Raw genomic sequence first — 25303 nt, forward strand, 5'->3', positions numbered from 1 at the left:
ACCGTTAGTATTACTTTTTCATTGTTATACAACACCTATGTAACAGGTGACGTCGAAGTTGATAAGATAAGTACGGTTTTGCACAGTAAACCTACATATCTATACGTTTTTGATATTGCTGAATCCGAATCCAATGTTCGTTTGACCCGATCAGGTCTGGCTTAAGGTCAGTTCAAGGTCGAGTCTAGAAAATCAATTGCCAACAAAGTAAACCAATATATCTATAAGTTGGGGTCGCGGAATCCGAATTCGGGGTCTATTTGATCCGATCCTAAATACTCTCAAGTTCTAAATTCAATCAAAGTAAGCATTTATGGGTATTAAAATATGTGTCACAAATAAGATTAAAGAAAGAAAACGTAACTCTGAGCCCGTGACTCTCGAGTTAATTGTTTTGACATGACGAAATTAATAAGTCTAAAGCTTTAAACCTATGTGTCCATTAATACTTCATATACATTAATTTATACAGTCAGTCCGTGTCGATTAAGATTCATGAGAACATATTTTTAAGACGATATTTTTTGCCTTGATGAATTACATGAAATCACTATATCTCACTATTATGGTATCGAGACTACTACTGACGATTGTGTTGTCGAACTGTTTTGCTGTCAAAATATCTGCGAAGTGGATTTCTTTTACCTTTTCTCTACTTTGATGGTAAATCTAGTTTTAACGACCAACAGTAATCGGCTAACATATTTATATTCGATCTGCCTTGGTACCGACACTTCATAATATATTGTTGAAATCTCTCTCCCTGCTCCTCACTGTAGTCAACCAAATTTTCTGGGAAATAATCCAAATGAGAATGTAAATAATGTAATTTGAGTTTCTCTAAGCAGCCTAGGTTTTTAAAGCTTACTACCAAATCCTACACTATTTTTTTATAGTTTGGACTCTATTTTGATTAGTTCCTTAAAACATAAAAAAAATTTCATTTATTCTACTATCAAAAAGGCGATCCTTTAACATCTTACAGATCTGAGGTCCATCAGAAATCCCTTCCCGCAATATCGCATCACTTAAATTGGGGTCCTGATCTCCGATATACTTAAAGATTTGACCATCCTTGGTTAAAGCTTTTTTCCATTGTTTCGTGAGTTCCAATTTGATGTGCAGATGTGGAATAAGACTTTTTGATGAATCAACAAGTGGCTCATGTTTTATATCCTAAAACCCAGCATCGAAGGCTTCACGTAATGGTTTTTTTGATCCCAACTATCCCATTAATATAAAAAGCAAGGAGTTTTTGTGAATACCGATTGTTAGCTCAGTATTATTGTGATGATTCTCACAAATTTGCCATTTATGTTGTCCGTATGTGATCCTATGTAAGATAATCTTCAGATTACGGCACTCTTGTTTCAATGTGCTACAGGTATGGCTGCATACTCATTTGCATATGCAGTAGAACAGCTTTCATGTTTCTCTTTGACGAATCAATTAACAATATGCTCCACTCGTTAGGTTTATAACATCAATGCTTGAAGTGATTCATAAATCCAACAATATCATTGCAGTAGCCTAAGGAAAATTCTCCATCGTTAGAAAAATATTTCTTATTTCTGTACCGATAGTAAAAAACTTTCACTTTTCCGGCTTGCTTAGTATTTTTTAGCCATGATGTTAGGAACTCTGTTCCATCCTCTGCCAGGACCAAATCTCGAACATCATTTACTTTTTCTTGTGATATTGTTCCTGTCTTTTTCACAACGTGATATGGAATATATTCGTCATCACTAGTACCACTAGCACTATCAGTTTCACTAGTTTCATTGCCACTCAAATTTCCTCTTCCTTTAATATCTTGGCGAAACCTTTTTCTCTGCTCAAACCCAATCAAGTTTTCCAATTTAAGGTTCAAAACCAAAAAATTTGTATAAGCATCTTTTGTATGTTGATTGGTCTTTTTTGATTAGAAAGTATTTAATAGACATGATCGGTTCAAACGGACATCAGATTCGTATTCAACGACCCCAAAAACGTATAGATATGTAGGTATGTTTTCAATTGATTCTCTACATTTGACGTTGAACTGCCCTCAACCCAGATATGATTGAGTCAAACGGACACCAGATTCGGATTCGGTGACTCCAAAAACTTATAGATATGTAGATTTACTTTGTTGACAATTGATTCTCTACATTTGATCTTGAACTGAACTTAAATCAGATCTGATCGAGTCAAACGGATACCGGATTCGGATTCGGCGAGGCTAAAAACGTATGGATATTTAGGTTTAGTTTGTTGACTATTGATTTTCTACATTTGAGCTTGAACTGACCTTAAACCAGAGCTAATAGTGTCAAATGGACACCGGATTCGGATTCAGCGGATCCTAAACCATATAGATACCATGGTCTTGTCTTTCGGACGTGCCACTTTTTTTTGTGGGGCTGTGTAATTCTTGGCATGATTTATTTCTTCAACTTTTTTTTACAGGTAGCAAAATGTCAAAATAAATAGAGGAGATACTAAAACTATGCCACAAATAAGAAACCTCTGATAATATTATGAAGGTGCTGCACTGTACCAAGTTTGAAGATAATTGACTTAGTCCAGTTTAACATATTTTAATGGCCAATCTCATCCCATAGTATCCACTCACAATAATCATAAAACATAAACAAGCTTCTAAAAATTTGTTTGTAAATCACACTAAAATAAAAATAAAAATAAGCAATAACAAGCAAAATATGTTTATTTTATAACACTCATTATTGAAGGGTAATATTTTCGCAGAACAAAACAAAATAAATTTGTAATTAATTAATTAAACTCTTTTTTATTTGCAAAACAATACACCAATTAGCAAGTTATACCAAAGTCAATATACGTTCTGAAAAGCGCAATATTCTATCCCCTTAACTATATTTTCTTAAAAAATATAGATCATTGGTACAACTTTAGTCATCTCATACAATTATTTGACACACATCCCGAAGCTCATATTATCAATTGCTTCGAAAAGTGGCCCATACAAAAATAGTTCTATGTCTTTAGCTTCTATGAAGTCATTGTGATTCCATTTACTGCACTCTACTGTTTTATATCCACATTGTACATCTGGGTTTAGTTGACTATAAAATCGTTGGGCATTCTGAAAATAATGTAATGAATTCATTAAAAAAAGTGTGAAATAAGTGTGAAAAAAATAGGTATCTAAAAATTCGCAACGAGTGATAGTGACTTGGCCACCAAGATCATGCAATCTTACGCCATACGACTTTTTCCTGTGAAGATTCGTAAAGTCCAAAGTTTATTCTGAATGAATACTATTCTTGAATTAAAGGCAGAAATTCGGTGAAAGGAGATGAAAGCAAAATTTTCTTAAAAGAAATCTAGTAAGCCAAATGTCTCGCGTAAGACATATGTCTGATTTAATGGCAATGTCTACCCTTTAAAAAACTTGTAAAAACTTTGCCAACTTTTTAATTAAGAAAATCTTTTTTTCTTATATGAAATTCTGCGTTTTTTTTTCTGACACCCTTTATTATACCAGTTTTGGAGGCCATAGAGAAAATTTATCAGTAAAAAAAGATAAATAAAGTAAAAATTAAAATGTATATATATATATATTTTCATTTACATGACTGTCTTTTTGTGTTACACTAATATTTGCTTAAAAAATAAGTCTTCTTACTTTTCGAAAAATAAGTAAGATTTTATTTTGTATTCTATTGTAGCATAAGATACTATTGAACTGTCTCTTGCATATTACAGCGTCAGATCTAATTAATAATATTAAAACCAAATGTATATAAGAAATTTCGTAGAATTTTAATACACGTATTAATAAAATTAAAACTGTTATTAACTACAAGTTAGTAAAAATACTTAAATTATTAGAGTTCAAACTGGAATAATTCATTGTTTAATAATGTTAGATAAGCCGGTCACTATAATATGCGACAGATACTTCTTATGCATTAGTTGAAGACAATAAATTGAAAGCATTTATTATTTTTCGAAAGATAAGCCAGAGTCCTTATTTATTCAGCAATATTTCAGATTTTTTTTTTAAATAAGATTTAAATATGTCTTTTCATTCATCATTTTTCTCAATAGACTCCTGAAAGTGATCACTAGTATTTACTGTTCCTTAAATATTTTAAAGATACAAAGGATACTACTTTCAAAGTTGGTTCTGGTGCTAAATTTCTATAATGTGCTCCATGGTCAAAATGAACAAATTCAAACTCTTTGCAAGGATATAGAACCCTGAAGTGTTTTTTTTCTAAATATCTGGACAAATTGCACGTGAGTTGTGAAATCCCCAAACAAAAGGAAAACCAGCAAAGAAAGCTGTGATGTTCATCTTCACGTACGAAGAAATGTTCCGAAACATTAAAAAAAATTTTTTTTGATGTGCGTTATTCAAACTGTGTTCACTTGTGGGTACTCACGTTAGTGTAAACATCTTAAATATGTAGTACAAAGATACAAACAGTATTCTGCATTTCATATATTTTTTACAATCTGAGCAATACAACTCACTAGTGTATTTAATGGACACTTCCAGTGACTTAAAATCTGAAGATGAATATTACAGCCTTCTATGAGGTATTCTTGATGCAGAAGTGAGTGCCACATAACTAATTTTTTGTATGATAATTATTAGTTATCAATAGTCGAAAAGGTGTATCAAATTTAGTACCGATACTTTAACTGGTTTAGAGGAAAATCCGTAGGAAACAAATCACATTCGAGTTACTACATCTTCTAAAGGAATTGGATTTGACTCAGACCGATTTGTTTTTTCGCAGCAAAATTGAGGAGTACCTTGTATTAATATATAATATTAGTAATATTTACTGGGTTTGTTGCTATCCAATCGTTATTTCCTAAAAATATTGTTACAGGAACTGGTATGGCAGAGATGTTGTATTCTGGTGGGGTTGACTGGCCATATTTTTGTTGATTAACAGCTGCTCCAAAATCAAAGGCTTGAAATTTCTTCGACTTCATAATTTGGTAAAGATGTATCAGGACGTTAACTCCAACACTTTTTTGCTTATTCTGAGTCCGCATTATTGGAAGATAAACCTAAAAATATTTTCGGCATGTTTTCAATTTTTAACAATGAACATGTTTTAATCACCACAAAAGGGTTCATTTAATTAGAAATGAATTGATCTTGTAATGTTGTAATTCGTGATATACTTTTGTAAAATGTTTGAGATGGGTTGAAGAAATAAAAAGCTAATTGGCTGCTGGCATCAAAACCTCAGGAAAGAAAAATATTTCGTACACAGGGTGATCCTAGAGGGCGCTACTGCTATAGTGTTACAGAAAATTGTTTTTTCGAAATTTCGCTCTAGTGAAAAAAAATGCTATTCAAAATTGATTAGTCTATATAGATGATAACCAGATTTTTTTAGAAAAAAACATAAAATGAAAACATTGTAGAATTATTAATACAAAAGTTATAAAATAATAAAAAAAAGTACGAAATAAGTATTTAGATAAGATATTAATATAGGTACTGTAAACACAAAAAGGATGATAGTACCAGAAAAAGCTAACTGTTCACACAAACGCATTTTTTTTTATACTATCCTGTATAAATTAATAATAACATTAAGCTTCATGGTACATTACCATCAGAGTAAAAAAGATAAATAACTATTTTTAAAGTACAATTATTGCTTGTTTATACTCACTGGATCAATTTCGGCAAAATCATCGCCATAAATTGGCACCTTTCCGATTTCGTACGTATAGTAATCAAGGAGCGATTCGCATTTTAATTCTCCCCAGTCCAACGGAAATTCGCCGTGTAACCTCTGATTAATCACTGGCTAAAAATAATGAAAATAAAGTATTAGCGTATTCCCATGTAACTATCATAATTTATAGATTTTTTTTACTATATACAATATACATACAACGTGTCCCGCTGTAATCTCCTGCTTGTTCACCCAAACCATAGCACTGAACAAAAAATACTTTTTGTTCGAGAGTGAGCATTATTGTAATCTCAAATAAAATATTACCTAATTAATCACGAAGTGACTTTGAAAAAAGATAGTAAACATTATTTATTTGGTTGTTATAGCCACAGCATTCGTCATTTTAAATTCCTCTATTATAAAAAAAATCAACAGAAATTAGTGAAACCTCTAATTTTTAATCCTAAATGACATCCCTGATAATATTTTTCGATATTGTCAAAAATAACGGTACTTTACTCTCGGCGACTAACAATATTTTTCTAAATACTGAACATCCTGTGCAAAAAATGACAAATATTTTAACAGTTTTGACCGTTTTGGAACAAATTTTTTTGTATCAGTTCAGTTTGATTAATTTTTGAACTACAGTGTAAAACACGAAATACTATATTATATTTGTATTTAGAATATGATATATTGGTACGTATTAAAAAAGTATATCAAGTATATCTAGTTTCATATTACTTATCAATATTTATTTTTTACTTATTGCTTTTTCTCTATTGTTAAATTATTCGCAAAAAAGGGATTTTTCTATTGACTTTTCTAAACATGTAGTAATAATATAACAGGCATACAAAAAATGCTAAAATGTTTCGAACGTGCCTAACACGAATTTGAAGTCAATTTTACGTCATAACCCACCATTTTTCAGGAAGTGTCCTCCAAGTTCTCAAAGAATGGGTTATTCGTGAGTATGCTATAAAATGCATAAATGTAAATAAGGTCTTCCGCAACAGAAATGTCTAGGGAGTAAATGATAAAATGATGAAGCACTACGAGTGTAGTGCCACAATATATTACTGAAAATGGAGTTGAAAATTTTTGAGACAAGAGGAAGACGAGAAGGAATATTACGAGGAGAGCGATGCTAATGAAATAAGTAGTGTAGACGAATATATACCATGGGATTAAAAGAAATATCCGCAAACAATTATTTGAATTTTTTGTAAATGGTGGGTGCTAGTGCCAAATTAGCCTCAAATTTGAGTTTAGAGGGTTAAAAAATATTGGGGTAGGGTTATGCAATCAAGTATATCGAGCAGCTTCTCCCACACGTTACGATTCTTAGGTGTATTTGCAAATATCCCATTTCTTGAAAACTGACATTAGTTTAAAGTATGAAAAATCATTCAGTTGAACGTGTATAAAAAATCCGACCAATAAAGCCTATTTTTAGGCTCAGAACATATTAATCTCAATGTGTGTCATTTTTTCTACTACGGAGAATCTTATTATCTATATTTTTCTTCATTTTATCTTTCCTTTTCTGGAAAGAAATTATTGAAGTAATCTATTGGTATTTCGCTCAAAATGTACGAGCAATACACGTACTTAAAGCAGTTTTCAATGGCAAATCTTGTCAATATGTTTCTATTAAAAATATTAATTCATTTCATTATAAATTAGAATTTCAGAATAAAATTGAAGCTTCCACTGTCTTCTAAAAATTCATAATATTCCAATGAAGATGGTATTTCTAATTTCGATACTAGAAAAATCAAACTTCGAATAAGATGATAGATTTCCCAGTCCAAATAGTTGATTTTAGTACTCAGTCGTCTTATTTTAGCCACAAATGGCCCTTCAGCTTTAACTATTTGTTTCTGCATGATAGATTACTGATCATTCACAAGTAATTACAGTTTTTTTTTTTTTTTTTCAGAAAAGGAAATATAAAATGAAGCAAAATATAACATGCTTTGTTTCTGTAAAAACAAAAGATCGAATGATCGATATTTAGTGATTAATGGTCTCAGAATGACTGCCTGTGAAGTAACTAATAATAATGTAATTAATATACAATAAAATCTTACATATTAAATATTAAAACAATCTAAAACATAGTTACTATTTCCGGTGTTCTTCAGTAGATTGCAAATTGAAGAATATCAGTTAATAAATTATTACCTTAAGATAATCTACTAGTGGCAGAAGAAACCTTAAATATGATTTAGTTCCATCCATGTAAGCCAAATGTCCCAATGCAATTATTCCTTTTAAATTACTTTGGGCTGCCTCTACTTTAACCGAGCTGTATATGTATCCTATTGTGCTTCCACCTCCATGTCCTATGTAAATGCCTTTTTTGCCAGCTTTTTCCATAACAAGTTCCAAAGCAGAGTCCAAATCATATACCGCCATTTCGTAAAGGCTATAATAGAATAAAGTTTATTAGAAATTAACAGAATAACTACTTGCTGCAATACCTGAATTGCCAATATTTTTCATCTGTATCTTTAAGGCTTTTATGCCCTCTACTGTAAGGACCTGATCTAAAATTGACTATCCATAGGTCGTGACCCTCAAGTATGAGATGGTGTGCTAGAAATAAGTAATGTAAATTGACAAAAATTTTTTCTTAACTTATTACACTAAAGATTGTAATGCGCCCGTCGCAATACCCCATTGTAAGTAATAAGTAGTTGTAAGATAGACTAGTGATATATATTAGGTGATTGGTGTGAAGTGCGAGAGTACGAGGTCGGCGGAAAAACGAGGAATAGGAGGCGGGGTGTGTTGGAACAGGAGGAGAAAAGTCAAGAGATTGATAGGAGAAAAAGGAAATCAGGAGTCTTGAAGAATCAGCTTCTGTGTTACATTAAATTATTATTCCAAGAGATTACTGACATTCCAGATCATCTAGGAAAGTAGAAGAAGTAGTCACTACAGAGTTAGCCGTATTCCCCTTGTCACCAGTTCGTCCGTATCGTAGATAACTACCGGCAGAACTAAATTGAAGGATCTAAGGTCAGATATCTGTTACTGTATCTCGCTGTGAGCTTCGCTGGTATCGCCACCTAGCGGTTTTATAGCTACAACTTCTGTCGGAAATTTAAAGTGACAGTATTGAAAGAGTATATGCCAAATACAAATGATAGTTAATACTTTTTATTTAATTAACGTAACAAAGGAGTTATTAGATCGTAGTCTATGGAAAATATCAGTAAGTAAACAATTTTATTCATTATAATTATTTTTAAAATGTTGCACTTCGTTTTGTGATCATGTTGACTGCGAATATTAGAATAGGAGAATTTACCCTCCAAAATTTAATTATACTTGCAATAAATAAACAAATGATTAAAAGTATGGCCTAAATAGCAATGCTTTTTATTTATTTATTTATTTATTTTTCTAGTTTTGGAAAAATGAGTATTTCAATCAAACAGTGATCAAATGACTACTACAAATTACATGACTTTTTTTAGGTAATCATCCTGGCGCATGATTAAATGCTTTACCTACAACAACATAAAATTTTAATTATTATTTAGATAGATTTTAAACATTAATTTTGATCCACATGTCACAACTTACATTTTCAATCAATGTCTATTTTAAAATTGAACGTTGTATTTACTTACTTTTTTCTAATTGCATCAATCCATTTTTGTCGTTGATCCGATTTATGAGTAGCTTTAGGGAATTTGTAAAATACACAGTCACTATTGTAACCGGTATTTTTACAATCTTTGATACAACAAATTGTGTGTCCCATTTAAAAAAATCCTTATGCAGAAGACTTTTAAATTTCCGACCTAAGTTCACTAAGTTGACGCTACTAGCGCTCGCAAATGTTTGACTATCCCCTCTACCTACTTGCTCACAGCGATTGGAGACAATGAGCGTCACCCCATAGTTCGAAAATTCAGAAATCGTTTGTAAGCCGTCATTAATGTCAATTGTCATTGGTATCGATTAATAAATATTGTTATAATCTACTACGTATCAGTTCTTCCTGTACCCCCACCGACTTTCTTAATTACTGTAAACCTAAACCCATAGGTTTAGGGAAGTACAAGATTAACCACCATATCCTTTTGTTTGTTTGTTTGTTTTGTTTTTTTAGCTAACATTTTCTTTATCGCAATACAACTTTGTTAAATCTAGTACAGACAATGGCTGACATTCATTTACTTATTTATTCATTTACATACAGCAACCTTTTGAAGATATCGATAGATGTCAATAGTTACTTCTTGACGTTCAGTACAAATTTAAGTCTATTCACGATCTAGTGCATGATTTGAGATCACTACTCCGCCACGTTCCGGTTCTTGATTTTTACGTCGTAGTCTTTTCCGAAAGTAGTTCTAAGTCCTCCTCTCGCCTGAATTTATTCTGACTGTTTATACTTATTTTCTATAGCCGATCGAGATATCGATCGAGACTCAATATATTGTTTTTAAATTGCCAGTGTTGCGAGAAACAACTATTCCGCGGCCTATATGCCCCGACCGGCATTGAATTACACTCGCAATACCTAATGCAACAACTAGGATCGCTCGTCAGTCTAAGCCACCAGGCACAGGCCGGTTTCGGACTTATTAGTCCTCATCAGTGTGTCATAGGTGAGACAACCGACGAACGATTAAGCTGTTATAGTGTCGCACGACATATGGAGCCATTTGCGCTTCGCGTTCAATATATTGTTTTTAATTATTGTAATCAAACCACTGCATTTGTCACCAAAATAACCGGATAAGTGAATATTTATCCAGCACTACACGCCATACACCACGCCACGAGATGACCTAATGGGGACGATGGGAATACACAAAGACAACGCACGACAACCATAGAATCGGGTGGGGTCACTCAATAATGAGGATATTTACTCCGATTTAGGTACAAGTGTACCAAATACGAGTTTATCTGGAGAATTTATTTAAGGAGTACCTTATATTTGAGTGAAACTACTCAGTTTTGGTTCAAATATTATCACCAATGAGTAAAATGCTCAATATCGAGTGAAAATGTACTCAATAATTTCACTCAATGGATTCACTTCGTACCTTTATTGCTTTCACTTGCACCGATTTTTTAGTGTTGGTACTTTTTCCTGAAAATGAAATGGTGAAGACTGCTGCAATCACAACTTACTGCTCATTTATTTTTTCTATAATCACTTTACAATGACAGCTTTTTGAGATTCATTTTAGTACGCAAATAAGTCAAAAGTAGTTTGCACAAAGAATTACGCAAATGAGAAAGTAAAATTACTAAAATACAAACTTTTATAACAACTAGATGTATTAATATTTTCAAAAATACTATAATTATTCTCGAAACATTCGGATAAGTTCTAATTTGCGCCTTTGCTACGTTTTATATTTTCTAGAATTTTCTATATAACCTTTATACTTTTCTAACATTTGTGGGATGTTTTTGACTACAAACGACAGAGTATTGGATATTAAACTTTTATTGCCATTGCTTTATATTTATAGGATTTTAGTTTTAGAATTCAATTATTTACGAGCTTATTTAGTAATTGTAGAAAAAATATTGTATGAAAGTTGTGATAAAAGCTGTTTTTGGCACTCTACCTTTTGTCAATATTTTCCACGTCGCATGCCAAAAATGCTTGGTTTTTGCATTAGTTACATAAGTATGAGTATTATTCACTTATTAAAAACAAACCTAGAGACTTGTTTCCTCTGTTGGCAAATGCTAAGGTCGTAAAAAATGCGCCGGGCCCCAGCACAACTGGATTTTTATCCTTATGGGTATATGCCCTATTTATCAAAATCTGATATCCATCTTTAGTGAAAATATTGTGTTCTTCGACTGTAACGCCCTTCCAATTCTTTAATATTTCCGTCTGAAACAATTTTTCTGTTGTTTATAAGTTAAAATGTTTTTTGTCTTAAATACATCACATTTATTAATTTTTTTAGCTGCGAAGATAAAATTTCATAGCAGTTTTAAATAATTGTAGATCAATTCATCCTCCTTTTTGGGTAACACCTGCAAAAATCTTCCGAAGATTCTATTAGAATTATTTGGAATTTTGTTTTATCTAAAAGGGAGGAAGGGTTCTGATTTAGCGGTAAAATTTATTAATTTTTAATTTGGAAACGTTTTCAGTCCAAATTATATTTTGTATAACTTTTATAAAATTAAAATCCTTTAAGAGTTGTGAGTTAATTTTGCTTGAGGTATTTTAGTTTTCAATATTTCTTTAAAATTCCTATCAAAAACATAGCATGTGACTACAAAAGACTACTTTCGATTACAAACTTTGGAATTTGTTTCTCATGGGTCAAAAACAATTTTGCTAGGTTACTTATTTTTTTTTTTTTTAAATTTACACCGGGTATTCCAAAATTCACGCAAGATTTCAATTTTGCGGCATTGTGTGGTATGAAACAAAAAAAAATAGATAGCGGGATAGCTGACAGTCCAGGGATATTAAAAATGGAGCGCTACGTGTTTTCATTGTTGAGCAATATACAGGGTGTTAATGAATAGATGTTACAAACGGATATGGTATATAAAAAATCCAAAAATAAGTGCAGTTTACTTAATAAACATATGTCCTAAAGCGGCTCATTTTCGAGATACAGGGCGTTGAAATTTAAATGTAATAAACTATTTTTTCCTGTAGCTCCTGTATTAGTTAATATTTCTTCATCAAACTCAACAGACAGATTTAATGATTTAAAGGATGCATAAATATGGCAGAAACCATTTATTGGCTTCTTCTAGTGGCGTGCGATAGGTGTCGTTTCACCTTTTATCCCCCCTAAATTGTGCGGCACTGTACAAATATTAGTTTTTCGTATGTTTTTGAATTTGCTAGTATTTTTTACGTAAATAATGTATACTTGTTAGACTTCCATAAAATGAGTATTATCAAGTTATTAACATTTACATTACTGAGGTCACCTTATGCTCCAAAAACTATGTTTTTCTATGCTATGCTAGTTTTCGAGATACAAAAAGTTAAAGTTGTTTAAAAGGTATTTTTATTTTGCACAAAAAAATTACAGTAAATGCTCAAAATTACGGCCACCAGTAGCGATACAAGCGTTAATTCTTCGAAGCATATTTGTGTACATTCGGTCAAAAGTGCCAGGCGTCGTTTCGATCTCCTGCGCTGCAGCTAGAATGCGTGCTACCAAATCTTCTTCTGACTCAACAGGAGTTTCATAAACTAGACTCTTCATATGGCCCCACAAATAAAAGTCAAGCGGGGTCATGTCTGGGGAACGTGGTGGCCACGCCATAGGTCCTCCACGGCCAATCCATCTTACACCGAATTGTTGATTAAGGTGATCTCGGACAACAAGCGAAAAGTGCGCTGGCGCACCATCATGCTGCAGCCACATTTCCTGTCGAATGTTCAATGGCACATTTTCTAATAATTCTGGAAGTACTTGTTGTAGGAACGTTAAATAAATAGGACCTGTAAGACGATTTGGAAGAAGGTGCGGACCAATTAAGCGCCCGTCAATTATACCAGCCCAGACATTGACGCCAAACTTCTGCTGAAATCTAGTGGAGCGAATGGTGTGAGGGTTTTCTTCAGCCCAGACATGGTTGTTGCGAGAATTAAAGATCCCTTCTCGTGTGAAGGATGCTTCGTCTGTAAAAAGCACAAACCGCGGAAAATTTGCTTGCAACTGACACTGTTGAAGAAACCAATGGCAAAAGTTTAGTCGTGGCTGAAAGTCGGCGGGAGTTAAAGCGTGAACCTTTTGTATATGATAAGCGTGAAGCTATTGCTCGCTTACATGGTTTACTTGCAAATTCTGAGCAATACTTCGACTGCTGGTGGATTGGTTTTCTTCTATCCTATTAAGAACTTCTTCTTCGAACCTTATCGTTCTGCGGTTTCTCCTTACCCCGCAGTTAACCCTATTTGTTGTAAAAGTTCCTGTTTCCTGCAACCTGCGAAACACTCTTCCAAATATCTTATGTGAAGGGGTTGGACGATTTGGAAATCGGATTGAGTATAACCGACGGGCAGCCCTGCCATTACAACGCGCTTGGCCGTACATTAATACCATGTTTGCATAATCAGCAGAAGTATATTCATTCATGATATATGAATGTTTTAAACGAATCGATAAAGATATCTATCTAATAATTAAAACTTACAAACTAAACTTTACACTAAAATAACAATAATAATTAAAAACTGCCTCGTTTCACAACCGAAAATAATTTGACTAATTTGATTAAAATACATAGTAATGTCAACGGCAAATGTTTTTTTTCCAACATTTTAAACTTGCTTGAGGAATACGGAAACCTTGAATGTTTTGTATCTCAAAAAGAAAAAGCGACACATGTATGCATTTACTAAACAATTTCGTGAAAAATTTACTCAACATGTCACTTTTTAAAAATTTTTGGTTTTTGGAGCATAAGGTGACCTCAGTAATGTAAATGTTAATAACTTGATAATTACTCATTTTATGGAAGTCTAACAAGTATACATTATTTACGTAAAAAATACTAGCAAATTCAAAAACATACGAAAAACTAATATTTGTACAGTGCCGCACAATTTAGGGGGGATAAAAGGTGAAACGACACCTATCGCACGCCACTAGAAGAAGCCAATAAATGGTTTCTGCCATATTTATGCATCCTTTAAGCTAGTAAATCTGTCTGTTGAGTTTGATAAAGAAATATTAACTAATACCGGAGCTACAGGAAGAAATAGTTTATTATTTTTAAATTTCAACGCCGTGTATCTCGAAAATGAGCCGCTTTAGGACATATGTTTATTAAGTAAACTGTACTTATTTTGGGATTTTTTACATCCCATATCCGTTTGTAACACCTATTAATTAACACCCTGTATATAAAAAAATGAAGGTTTAACAGTTCGTAATTTTCGTACAAAATATGGTAGGAAAAGTGATTTAACTTCATCAACTGTGAAGAGAATAATTGAAAAATTGAGGGAGACTGGATCAATTGTTAATCTAAAACACTCTAGCCATCCATGAACATGTGTTCAACACAAAACGTCGAAGTTGTGAGATTATTGCTAACAGTTCAGAAATATCATCTTCGGCAATGAGGCTCATTTTCATATTCATGGCTTCGTTAATCGACAAAATTTTGGTATTTGAAGTTCAGAAAATCCACTAGAGATTGTTGAAAAAAAAATGCATACACAACATGTTACTGTTTGGTGCGGATTTTAGGCTGGAGGCATCATGGAACCACTCTACATCGAAAATGCGGCTGGTCAGGCGATAACAGTTAATGGTGCTTGCTATCGCATTATGATAATCCAGTTTTTTGCAAGTTATGGATGTAGATGATATGTGGTTTCAACAAGAAGGAACCACATGCCATACAACCCGAGAAATAATTTAATTATTGCATGGGTCATTTCCTGGTCGTGTAATTTCCCGTTTTGATATCAGAATTGGCCGCACAGATCATGCCGTTGAACTTTTTTCTTTGGTGCTTTTTGAAGTCTAAGGTTTATTCCAACAAGCCCACGACCACCTACGCCATGAATGAGGAAAGTGAGTGCTGTATCAACGAAATTTAGTCACATTTATGAAAAACGGTGATGGAAAATTTCGAGAAAAGAGTGCGTATGTACCAACAAAGCCGTGGAGGATATTTATCCGATATGCTATTCTATACAGTACCCTATACTGTATACTTTATGAATCAATAAAAAATTTACAATTTCTAATTAAAAATCTGTGTTTTCTATCAAAATAACTTCCTGCGTGAATTTTGGGATACCCTTACTAGCAAGTTTTCCTTATTATTTCTGGATTGTCTATAAATATTTTTTTCTGAAATTAAAAATAGCGATATTATTGCTCTTACCAAATTTCTTTCACCGTCAGGATTATCGTGACAATGTTTATCGTCAGGTTTGACATAATATTTGAAATCTTCACAAACTTCTATACAGTAAATATAACTGCTGCATGAAAATAAAACGAAGAGTAAGAAAGAAAACATTCTCTTGACTATTCCTGAAGTTGTTCGTACTTCATGGGAAATAATACTGCGCTGTTATTAGACCTACAGTTACAAATATCCCCTTTATCATGCCAATTACTACCATTTTGTTAAATAGTCGTAGATAGAAAGCATTAAGCATATTATAAAATAAATTAGTAGCCTCATTTAAATTATCACAACTTTCATTTTTAGATATATGCAATTGTGATAATAAGTACTCCTCATTTTAACGTAACAGTTAAATTCTAAATAATTATAGCAGCTTAACTACATTCCCTTTTAACAAATTACTGATTATTATATTATTTTCTCTACTTTAAATAAACATAACTTTGGAAAATTCTATGCGTGTTCTGTCCAATGAAACTTTGATTTTAAAATAAATGTTCCTAAAAGGAGAAATATGGAAAGGAGAAAAAATATACAATGTGTTCCAGTAAGGAGTAGGATTACTTTTGAAATGCTTAATTCCAATATTTTTCAAAATATCCAAACGTTTTGGAATGGAATCAATATCACTAAAAAAGTAAATATTTACAGATTTCGAGACAAAAAAATTTAAGCTGTTATATTTAAAATCGCTAGACAACTGTAGTACATTTATTGTTTAAGTTTTTTGTGCGCTACCCTTCAGGTAGCTTCAGCCGATTTGATTGGTAAATGCCTCTATATTCAGTTGGTATTACTGCGGTTTTCATAGTGCTCTTATTACTGTGGTTTATTATTTGCATCAGTTTTTCAAGTATTCAAAATGACTTATGTTTATAGTAATGCCTAATTAATTGATACTGGTTTAATTTATGTCGAAGAAAAAAAATGCATTAGCAATTTCGCGCTTGTATGCAGAACGTTTTTCTGGTAGCCACGTACCAAATGCTGCCACTTGTACCAGGGTAGTAGGGAGTGAAAGGGCAAATTTACTGCCGAATTGTGGAAAAGAAGGAGGACGTAGCCGTCCATATCATATAACAACCGATGAACAAATTCTAAATATTGTGGAAGAAAATCTTCGTGCAAGTGTAGGGCAATTCGTTTCATGAAGCTAATGTGTGTAAAATTATGAATGGCCGTCGCAATATCACGAAAGTATGATTTTTTTTTAACCAAAGATATTATGGAACAATTACTCTGAGAGTATGTCATATGTTAAATGTCATTAACTCAGTGAATGACATTTGACAATGAACAATGTATTCGTCATGTCACCCAGTGCTTACTACCGTAAAATATTGCTTTGTATCTATTAGTGCAAGACTACTGATGTTATCATAATATCTATAGATTAGTAAGTACAAATTAATGCTATGTGTTGGTAGACACATGCCACTCCCTAAAATAAAATAGTTGGAATAAATTATACTTCTGCTCGTTATTCTTTATTATTCTACTTCTATACTTATTCCTTGTCAAATTCTTTACTTTTTCTGTAAATATTTTATTGACTGCGCTAGGAGGTATTAGGACCAAATTCAAGTGAAATATCGTTTTGATTTCTTTTTGCACTATTATATTTGATTGAATTTTTTTTTGATAAGTTACGAATTGTCCAGTATTGTCGTTTTCTAGACGTAATTGTTGACGACGACTCAGTTAGTAATAGATGCCCCCTTCTATTTTCTTTTTGGAAGCGATGCAATCAACGTCAATACAAACTTCAGTATCTCAAAATAATGTAGAATAACTTTTTATATAGGCTTTTATAGTTTTAAATAAGTTAAGTTTGTGTTTCAGTTAAAAAATCTAGGAGTCATTGGAAATGCCAAATTATTGCTGCAGAAGTCAATAGATTATCAACTTTAACATTGCAATTGATTCAACAAGTATATTTAGAAGATACCATATCTATAAAAAATCGTAATCGTAATCAAAAAATAGATTGAGGAATTTCCTGGAGCAAAATGGACCTCAGTGTATTTATGCATATCTTTTTGATTAGTTAAAAATTTCCGTAAAAATAAAGATTATAGAAAATAATCTTAACTGAAAATTAAACAATAAGCCATTTATTTGCTTATTCTTAGACTACTGGTTTATTTACAAAATTATATAAAACGCAGAACAAAAATAAATCGTGTCTCGTTAAATTTTTAGTCTACATTGATATTTAGATTTTTTCCTTCTCCATTAACTTCCTGTTGTTCATATGTTGTTCTATATCGTATGGTGTGGTACACTTATACATTTGGACTTTCAGGAAGTTATGTCTTTCGTTTACTGAAAGTTTCCCTTTTCGGATTTTCTTTCAGGCGATGGTACGGTCGGGTGGTACGTAATGTGCGATTTCATATTAAAGTTGTTGTTTTATTTTTATTTATTTGTCATACATTTATTGGTATACTACAGTAATGTGACTAATATACAATTTAATAACAGTATTTTTACAGTACAATAAAATCTTATGACTACAACAAGTTGGTCATGCTTTCTTGGCTTACATGTTCTTTCCAATATAATTCAATGTTATAAATTTCTAAACCCACTGGATCATTCAATAATGGTTTGATGTCTTTGGCTGTAACGAAGTCACCATGGTTCCATTTTTTGTGATCAATGTATCTGATATTACATTTAGTGTTGATCAATTCTCTACAAAGCTGCTCAGCATTCTAAAATAAACCTGAAGTTAGTACGATACTCTGAAAATTAACATAACACAATTATATTTCCTTCCTTCAACATATTTCATTAAAAAAGTATGGCTTTTAGTTTAAATGTATGAAAACAAAATAATGTGTTTTTCGTATATTATAACATTAGATTTTCTTAAATGTTTAAAATCTTATTTAAGTAACATAATTCTAAATGTTCATTATCGGAGCTATAGCGGCATCTGGAGTTCCGCAAAGTTCGGTACTTGAACCTCTCTCATTTATTATATTTATAAATGATATATTTAATGTTATTCAGACACATACCCTCTTATATGTATGTTGACGACATGAAATTATTTGGATCTGTTGATACATTTCAAGATTGTTGTATTTGTTTTAACAAAATAAATATACCTATGGTGGAAATAGAATAAGTTGCCTTAAAATATTTCCAAATTTAACGTTATGAGTTTTACAAGAAAACGAGTTGCTGTTCAGTTTGACTATGATATAAATAATATTATTTTAAATAGTTGCATGCAATTTAAAGATCTGGGTGTTACCTTTGATGCCAAATTAACTTTTGTTTCCCATATCGAGTATATTATATCTAACGCCTATAAGAATTTGGGTTTTATTATGAGGGATTCTTGAAATTTTAAGGACTTTTTTATACTACTCTTTAATGCATTTATCAGGCAAAAGTTAGAATATGCATCGGTTATCTGTAATCCTTAAAGTGAGGTTCACATTTCTAACTTGGAAAAGGTTCAGAGGAAGTTTGTTAAATATCTTAGTCTTCGAATTGATCATACTTACCTACCTCAGGGTATTCCCCAGTTAGACCAGTTAAATACAATTAACTTTAAATAATTAGTCTTGTGTGGGGTCTACTTTTCCATACTTTTTCTTATAAACAGTTGCCCTCGTACGTAAATTACCCTGACATTCTGAGTACAATGTTCAATAATGTTCTTAAATATTCTCCAATTTATAAAATGGTGTACACATTATATAAATTATCAAAGTTACTTGGATATTTTAAACTGTACCGTTAGTACTGTAAGGTGGTGTACTGTAAATTTAGATTTATAACCTGTCCATCAATTTATATGTTATTTTAAATATTTTACTTGTCTTTAATTTTAAATCTGTTTTTCATTTATTATGTTTTTTATGTAATCTTTTATTGTTTCTTCTGCCCTTTAATAATTGGATTTGTACCTGTCTGAGCATCTGTTCTTCAAATAAATAAATAAATAAAAAAAATATATTTTAGGTACATGATACATACTATCCAATGTTGATAGGGATTGTCGTACTTTAATATTTGAAAAATCCAATAAAAATCGAACGAACCTTTCGTGTGGCTACCCAATCATTTAAACCCACAAAAAGAGAAACTGGAACATTAATATTTGACAATTGGTACAGTGGTGGTGTTGACGTTCCATATAAAACTTCATTTCCTTTTCTGTGGTCCATTTGTTGAAATTTGCCACTAATAATAATTTGATCAAAGTGGGTGACCACATTGATACCAATAGTATCCGGATTCAAGATGTTGGTGACGGGTCGATATAACTACAACACAGATATTTTTGTGTAGGTATATTTCCAACGAATACCCGAATAAATAACAAAAATGTGAATAATACATTTCTATTAAATATGTGTTTACATAACTCACAGGATCCATTTGATCAAAATCATCTCCAAATATCGGTACCTTTATAAATTCACATATGTACATTTTCGTTGGGTTTTTAGAACAAAATTTACCCGTATGTTTTTTCCTAGGTAGCACTTTACCTTTCCAAATAAACTGTACTGGCGGCTGAAACATTACAAAAATAGTTTATAAAACATTCTGAAACGTATATCTACCAAAAAATTACTTTTATCATTGGCCAGTACGGTGCACCATACCTAAGTACTGATTTGATATTATTCAAGTAAGCTACAGGAGCCAGAGATATTATTCCTTTTAAAAGTTGGAAAGCCTCCTCAGGATACGTGCTGGCAAACACGTAACTGATAGTACTTCCCATTGAATATCCAATATAAATTGATTTTTGGCGGGTAACTTTAAACACCACATTCAATGTTTCTCGAAGATCATAGACACCCATTTCATGGAAACTACAAAATGTACTTTTACACACTTGTGTAAAGATGTATTATGTAAAGGGTTTTCCATTAGAAGCGCTCGATTTTTGTAACGCAATAAAACAAATTGTGAGAATGATAGTGATCTATTTTTATTTTTATTATAAAGTACATGTGTTAACATTATGTTTTAAAAATTATATCAGCTAAATGTCCGCCGCGGCTTTGCCTGGCTTGTTAAATCCTAGATACCCAATTTGTGATGACGTTATCGCATAAAAGTGGCTCAATTTCAGCAATAACGCGCCTAATGTTGGTCTTTAATGTGGCAACCGTCCGCGGTTTGTCAGCATAGACTTTGGATTTTAGAAAGCCCCAGAGAAGAAAATCCAGTGGCGTTAGGTCGCAGGTCTGGGCGGCCATTTAACGCCACTATTTCGCGATATAACGGAATCGTCAAATTTCTCATGCAATAGTGTCAGTGTATCACGTGCCGTATGGCACGTAGCACCGTATTGATGAAACCACATGTTTGTTAGATCGATCTCATCCACTGCAGGCCAAACAAATCTCTTATCATAGCTCTGTATCGCCCACCGTTGACAGTAAGTGCCACTTCTTCCTCGTTTTCGAAAAAATATGGACCGATTATTCCGCCGAACCACAGTGCACACCATACAGTAACTTTTTCAGAATGTAGAGGGACCTCATGAATCTCCCGTGGGTTTTTCGGCAATTTTGCTTGTTAACAAAGCCACTTAACCAGAAATGAGCCTCGTCACTAAACATTATTTTTCGCCCAAAATTAGGATCGACCTCCAGCTGCTCTAGCGCCCAATTAGCGAATGCACGCCGCTGCCTATGATCGTTGGGCTTTGTTTCGTGGGTTAATTGCACTTTATAAGGGTGAAGCCCTAAGTCCTTATGCAGGATTCGCCAAGTTGTTGTCGAAGACAGGCCAAGTTCTTGAGCCCGACGCGGAATGGACTGTTGCGGATTCTCATGCACACTTTCCCGAACTGCAGCAATATTTTCAAGGGATCTTGCGTTTCTGATCTGCCACAGACCCAGTTGTTTCGAATTTGTTTATTAAACAGCGAATTGTGGATTCTGAAGGACGATTGTTGACCCATAAATTGCACGAAGTGCACGAAACGTTTGCCGAATAGAACATTGGTTTTGATAATAATTTTAACAATTTCGACGCGTTGCTCAGTCGTGTAACTCTCTATAATAAAATGCAGAGACTAACTGAATACGGCTGCCAAAGATAGCACCTATGTGACTATCGATTTCGTCATGCGGTGTTGCCAAACATCGAGCGTTACTATTGGAAAACCCTTTATATTATCTTAAAAAATGTGTTAAGAGTATTTCAAACCTTATTATCAAATTGCACAATCTTTAATACAAAATTCACAACATTTCTATATAAATTACAATTTTTTATGTTTTTTATGTTTAGGCCTAATGTTAGATTATTTGATAAATAAGAAGTACCTATATACAAAACTTTTAAATATAAAACAGCAAATTAAACTTTACCTAAATTTCCAATATTCTGTATCATTTGTTGTCAAGTTATCATGATTAGAACTATATCTTGTACCCCGGAAATTAATCAGCCAGACATCGTAACCCAATTTATTTAAGATATATGCTGCAACATTAATAAATTTAATTTTAAATTCATATTAGTTGTGACAACATCCAAGAACCGTACCTACATCTTAAATTGCCTATATTTAAATATATTTAAAAATTGTATCAATATCTTGAAGACTCATCCGTGTCTAATGGCTGGAAGCTGGGACATATGAGGTCAAGGAAAGGTTAAAAGCTCCTTTGTCTAGTAATGCATACTACAATTTTCCAGATAGATGTGATGACCACTGAATGCAATGGAGTTAATAAAGAGAAAGAATCATTTTCTTTCAACAGTCAGGCAGTGCTATGCTTTCTTCTTTAAAGAACTATCAAAGGAGTTTAAATTACAATTACAAAATATAATTATATTAGAGAAAAAATGTGCATAGTTGCAGTGTTAATACATCTTTTTTTTTTAAACAATGTCACAATTTAATGTAACATCTCTATCTTAATAATATACATAAAACTAAATACGACAAATTTACAATGTATTGTAACAGGTAGAAATTGAAGTAAGAGTTTTTAATTATAAAATCTAATAGAAGTTAAGTTGAAATACAACAAGTAATGACATATTAGATATATGGTGACAACATAGTAATGATAATTTGGGTGACAGCGGGATGAAAATTGACAGTGTAAAATCATATAAAAATTAGTATGAAATCTCAGTATAAAGGAATCAAAAGTGTCCTCAAAATAATGTAATGTAGTTAAAAAAAGAATAAAATGGTATTAAAATTGGTAAATTAAAAATGTATAAATTATAAAATTATCTGATTGGTTGAGATTGAAAATGATATATTAATAAACATTGTAATTAGATATAAGAGTGCGGTGAAAGAAATAAAAAAAAAGTGGTGATCAAGACCAGAAAATAAAATAAATAGTGAAGGGATTCAAGAAGTAAAAAGAGGAATTAGAAGATTACAAATCATAGCAATTAAAAGAAGTTTAAAATAAGAAGAAGTGAAATAGAATATGGAAGATTAAAAGAAAATCATATACCAAGAAAAAAACAAGTGTTGAGGAGAACAAGAGTATTAAAGAAAAGTAATCAAGCACAGAGTTATTGTGGGACATTTAAAAACCAATAAAGGAAGAAAAGAACAGTGAGAGTCAGGAAATAGGAAAGAAGAAGTTATTTGACAGAAAGAAAATTGGGGTGAAGTCTAAACTGACAGATAACTCAATACTGTCAGGTTAGTAAAACATCATTTTGAATTGTCATAGACATTTAGAAACGGAAAGGAGCAGTACGAGCCAGGGAGGTGATTCAGACAGTGGCAGTCAACGGAGTGAAGTAGGAAACAGAAGGAGGGCAAGACAAAATAGAGGAGAGTTTGAATGCAAGAAAGGAAGGAGAAGAGACAGGAGAGAGATTACAGGAAGGACATTACGAGTGAGGAAAACATAGACAAATAGACAACAAAAGTATAGTATAGGTAACAAGAAACTATAATTTTATAGAATAAGTAATTAACGATCATTTAGCTCAGGTATTAGGAAGGATTTTATAAATAATTTATAAACTGTTATTATAATATACGAATTTCAAACTCAATTAAAACATTATTTTAATTTTTTTTAACAAAAGCAAAGAAACAAAATTAATAATAACATTTTCTTATAATTCTCGGGAAGGAGTGAAGGCTTAATAATCTCACAATCCTTTTATTAAGACGACTAGTTTCGAGGTCTACACTTTGCACCTCATCTTCAGGTCATTAAATACAAGGCTACAAAGTTAATTTTTTGATTATGCTAAAGGTATACAATTTTTTTAAAAAACTTTTAATAAATAAAACTATATGTGCATACTTACATATCACATTTACAAGGATCTGTGCAAAATTTGGAAAATTCATCTATATAACCAGTTTATGTATACTTATTAATATCTTCCTAACGTTTAATTTTAAAAAACATAAAACATTTACTGAAGACAATGACAATACACAGTTACAAGTACAAAACTTATTTTAAAATGAAATTTTATCTGAGAAGAATGAAAGCCAAAATTTTTTATAACATTTTTTCAGTTATTTTTTCAATTTAACGAAAACACCATCTACTGGGTAAATAAGAGAGTACCATCTGTGACGGAGGTAGGCAACCAGAAATGCAAAATATGACAAATGGGATAGTATATACCAAAGGTAAATAGAACTGTTGATTCAAATCTACAAAAATATCGTTATACATATCTTTACCTCCAATAATTTTTTAGGTTAACCAAACATAATCTAGAATTAAGGAAGAAGTGCGGCAAAAACTGGTGAGTAATTTAAACCTACTACTGTATTTATTGTACCAGAATTATTATTTTTCATAGACTTCTGAATTTCAAAAAGTTCTAAAGTCAATGTTTGGAGAAAAATTATGATTAAATTCAAGTAAGTGATTAGCAAAATGTGAAAAACCAGATGAATTAGGCCTAAGACAGCGTAAATGTTCTTTTAATCTAATGTCAAAACTCCTAAAAGTTCTACCTATATAAACTGCATTACAAGTGTCACAAGAAAGTCGATACACACCTGCTTTATTTTTATTATCAATTTTATCTTTATTATTTAAAAGGAAATTTCCAATAGAATTATTAGTTTTAAACGAAATAGTGAAGAAATCTTTAAAAATGTTATAGTTTCGTAAGATTATTGGAGGTAAAGATATGTGTACCTAACGATATTTTTGTAGATTTGAATCAACAGTTTTATTTACCTTTGGTATATACTATCCCATTTGTCATATTTTGCTTTTCTGGTTGCCTACCTCCGTCACAGATGGTACTCTCTTATTTACCCAGTAGATGGTGTTTTCGTTAAATTGAAAAAACAACTTTGAAAAAATGTTATAAAAAATTTTGGCTTTCATTCCTCTCAGATAAAATTTCATTTTAAAATAAGTTTTGTACTTGTAACTGTGTATTGTCATTGTCTACAGTAAATGTTTTATGTTTTTTAAAATTAAACGTTAGGAAGATATTATTAAGTATACAATTGATAAACTGGTTATTTAGATGAATTTTCCAAATTTTGCACAGAACCTTGTAAATGTGATATGTAAGTATGCACATATAGTTTTATTTATTAAAAGTTTTAAAAAACATTGTATACCTTTAGCATAATCAAAAAATTAACTTTGTAGCCTTGTAATGACCTGATGATGAGGTGCAAAGTGTAGACCTCGAAACTAGTCGTCTTAATAAAAGGATTGTGAGATTATTAAGCCTTCACTCTTTCCCGAGAATTATAA

The 25303-nt window shown here is 31.9% G+C and overlaps 2 protein-coding genes across 2 annotated transcripts in view; both read right to left on the bottom strand.

Moving 5' to 3' along the window:
- Positions 1–2764: 2764 nt before the first annotated feature.
- Positions 2765–15761, bottom strand: LOC108903639 (lipase member N-like). The gene is made up of 7 exons (XM_023455403.1): positions 15558–15761; positions 11388–11568; positions 8171–8285; positions 7872–8115; positions 5670–5807; positions 4822–5052; positions 2765–3106 (listed from the first exon to the last, which is right to left on the bottom strand). Exons 1-7 carry the CDS (start codon positions 15693–15695, stop codon positions 2930–2932), a joined length of 1224 nt encoding a protein of 407 aa, XP_023311171.1. The 5' UTR covers positions 15696–15761; the 3' UTR covers positions 2765–2929.
- Positions 15762–18050: 2289 nt separating this feature from the next.
- Positions 18051–25303, bottom strand: part of LOC111691900 (lipase 1-like) — a 9655-nt gene continuing 2402 nt past the window's right edge. Inside the window, exons 3-7 of the mRNA XM_023455401.1 lie at positions 21944–22058; positions 20188–20431; positions 19980–20126; positions 19649–19873; positions 18051–18304 (exon numbers count right to left, since the gene is read on the bottom strand). Of these exons, the coding sequence (XP_023311169.1) occupies positions 18101–18304; positions 19649–19873; positions 19980–20126; positions 20188–20431; positions 21944–22058 (935 nt within the window). The 3' untranslated portion in view covers positions 18051–18100. The remainder of the gene's footprint in view (positions 18305–19648; positions 19874–19979; positions 20127–20187; positions 20432–21943; positions 22059–25303) is intronic.

The sequence above is a fragment of the Anoplophora glabripennis genome, unplaced genomic scaffold (assembly GCF_000390285.2).
Source record: "Anoplophora glabripennis isolate ALB-LARVAE unplaced genomic scaffold, Agla_2.0 scaffold56, whole genome shotgun sequence".
Taxonomy (NCBI): domain Eukaryota; kingdom Metazoa; phylum Arthropoda; class Insecta; order Coleoptera; family Cerambycidae; genus Anoplophora; species Anoplophora glabripennis.

Coding starts and splice junctions, on each gene's coding strand:
- LOC108903639 (XM_023455403.1), bottom strand. CDS start 15,695: ATGTTTTCTTTCTTACTCTTCGTTTTATTTTCATGCAGCAGTTATATT. Junction 11,569..15,557: donor CTGACGGTGAAAGAAATTTG/GTAAGAGCAATA, acceptor AAATTGTTTCAG/ACGGAAATATTAAAGAATTG. Junction 3,107..4,821: donor ATTGGATAGCAACAAACCCA/GTAAATATTACT, acceptor CATTATTTTCAG/AATGCCCAACGATTTTATAG.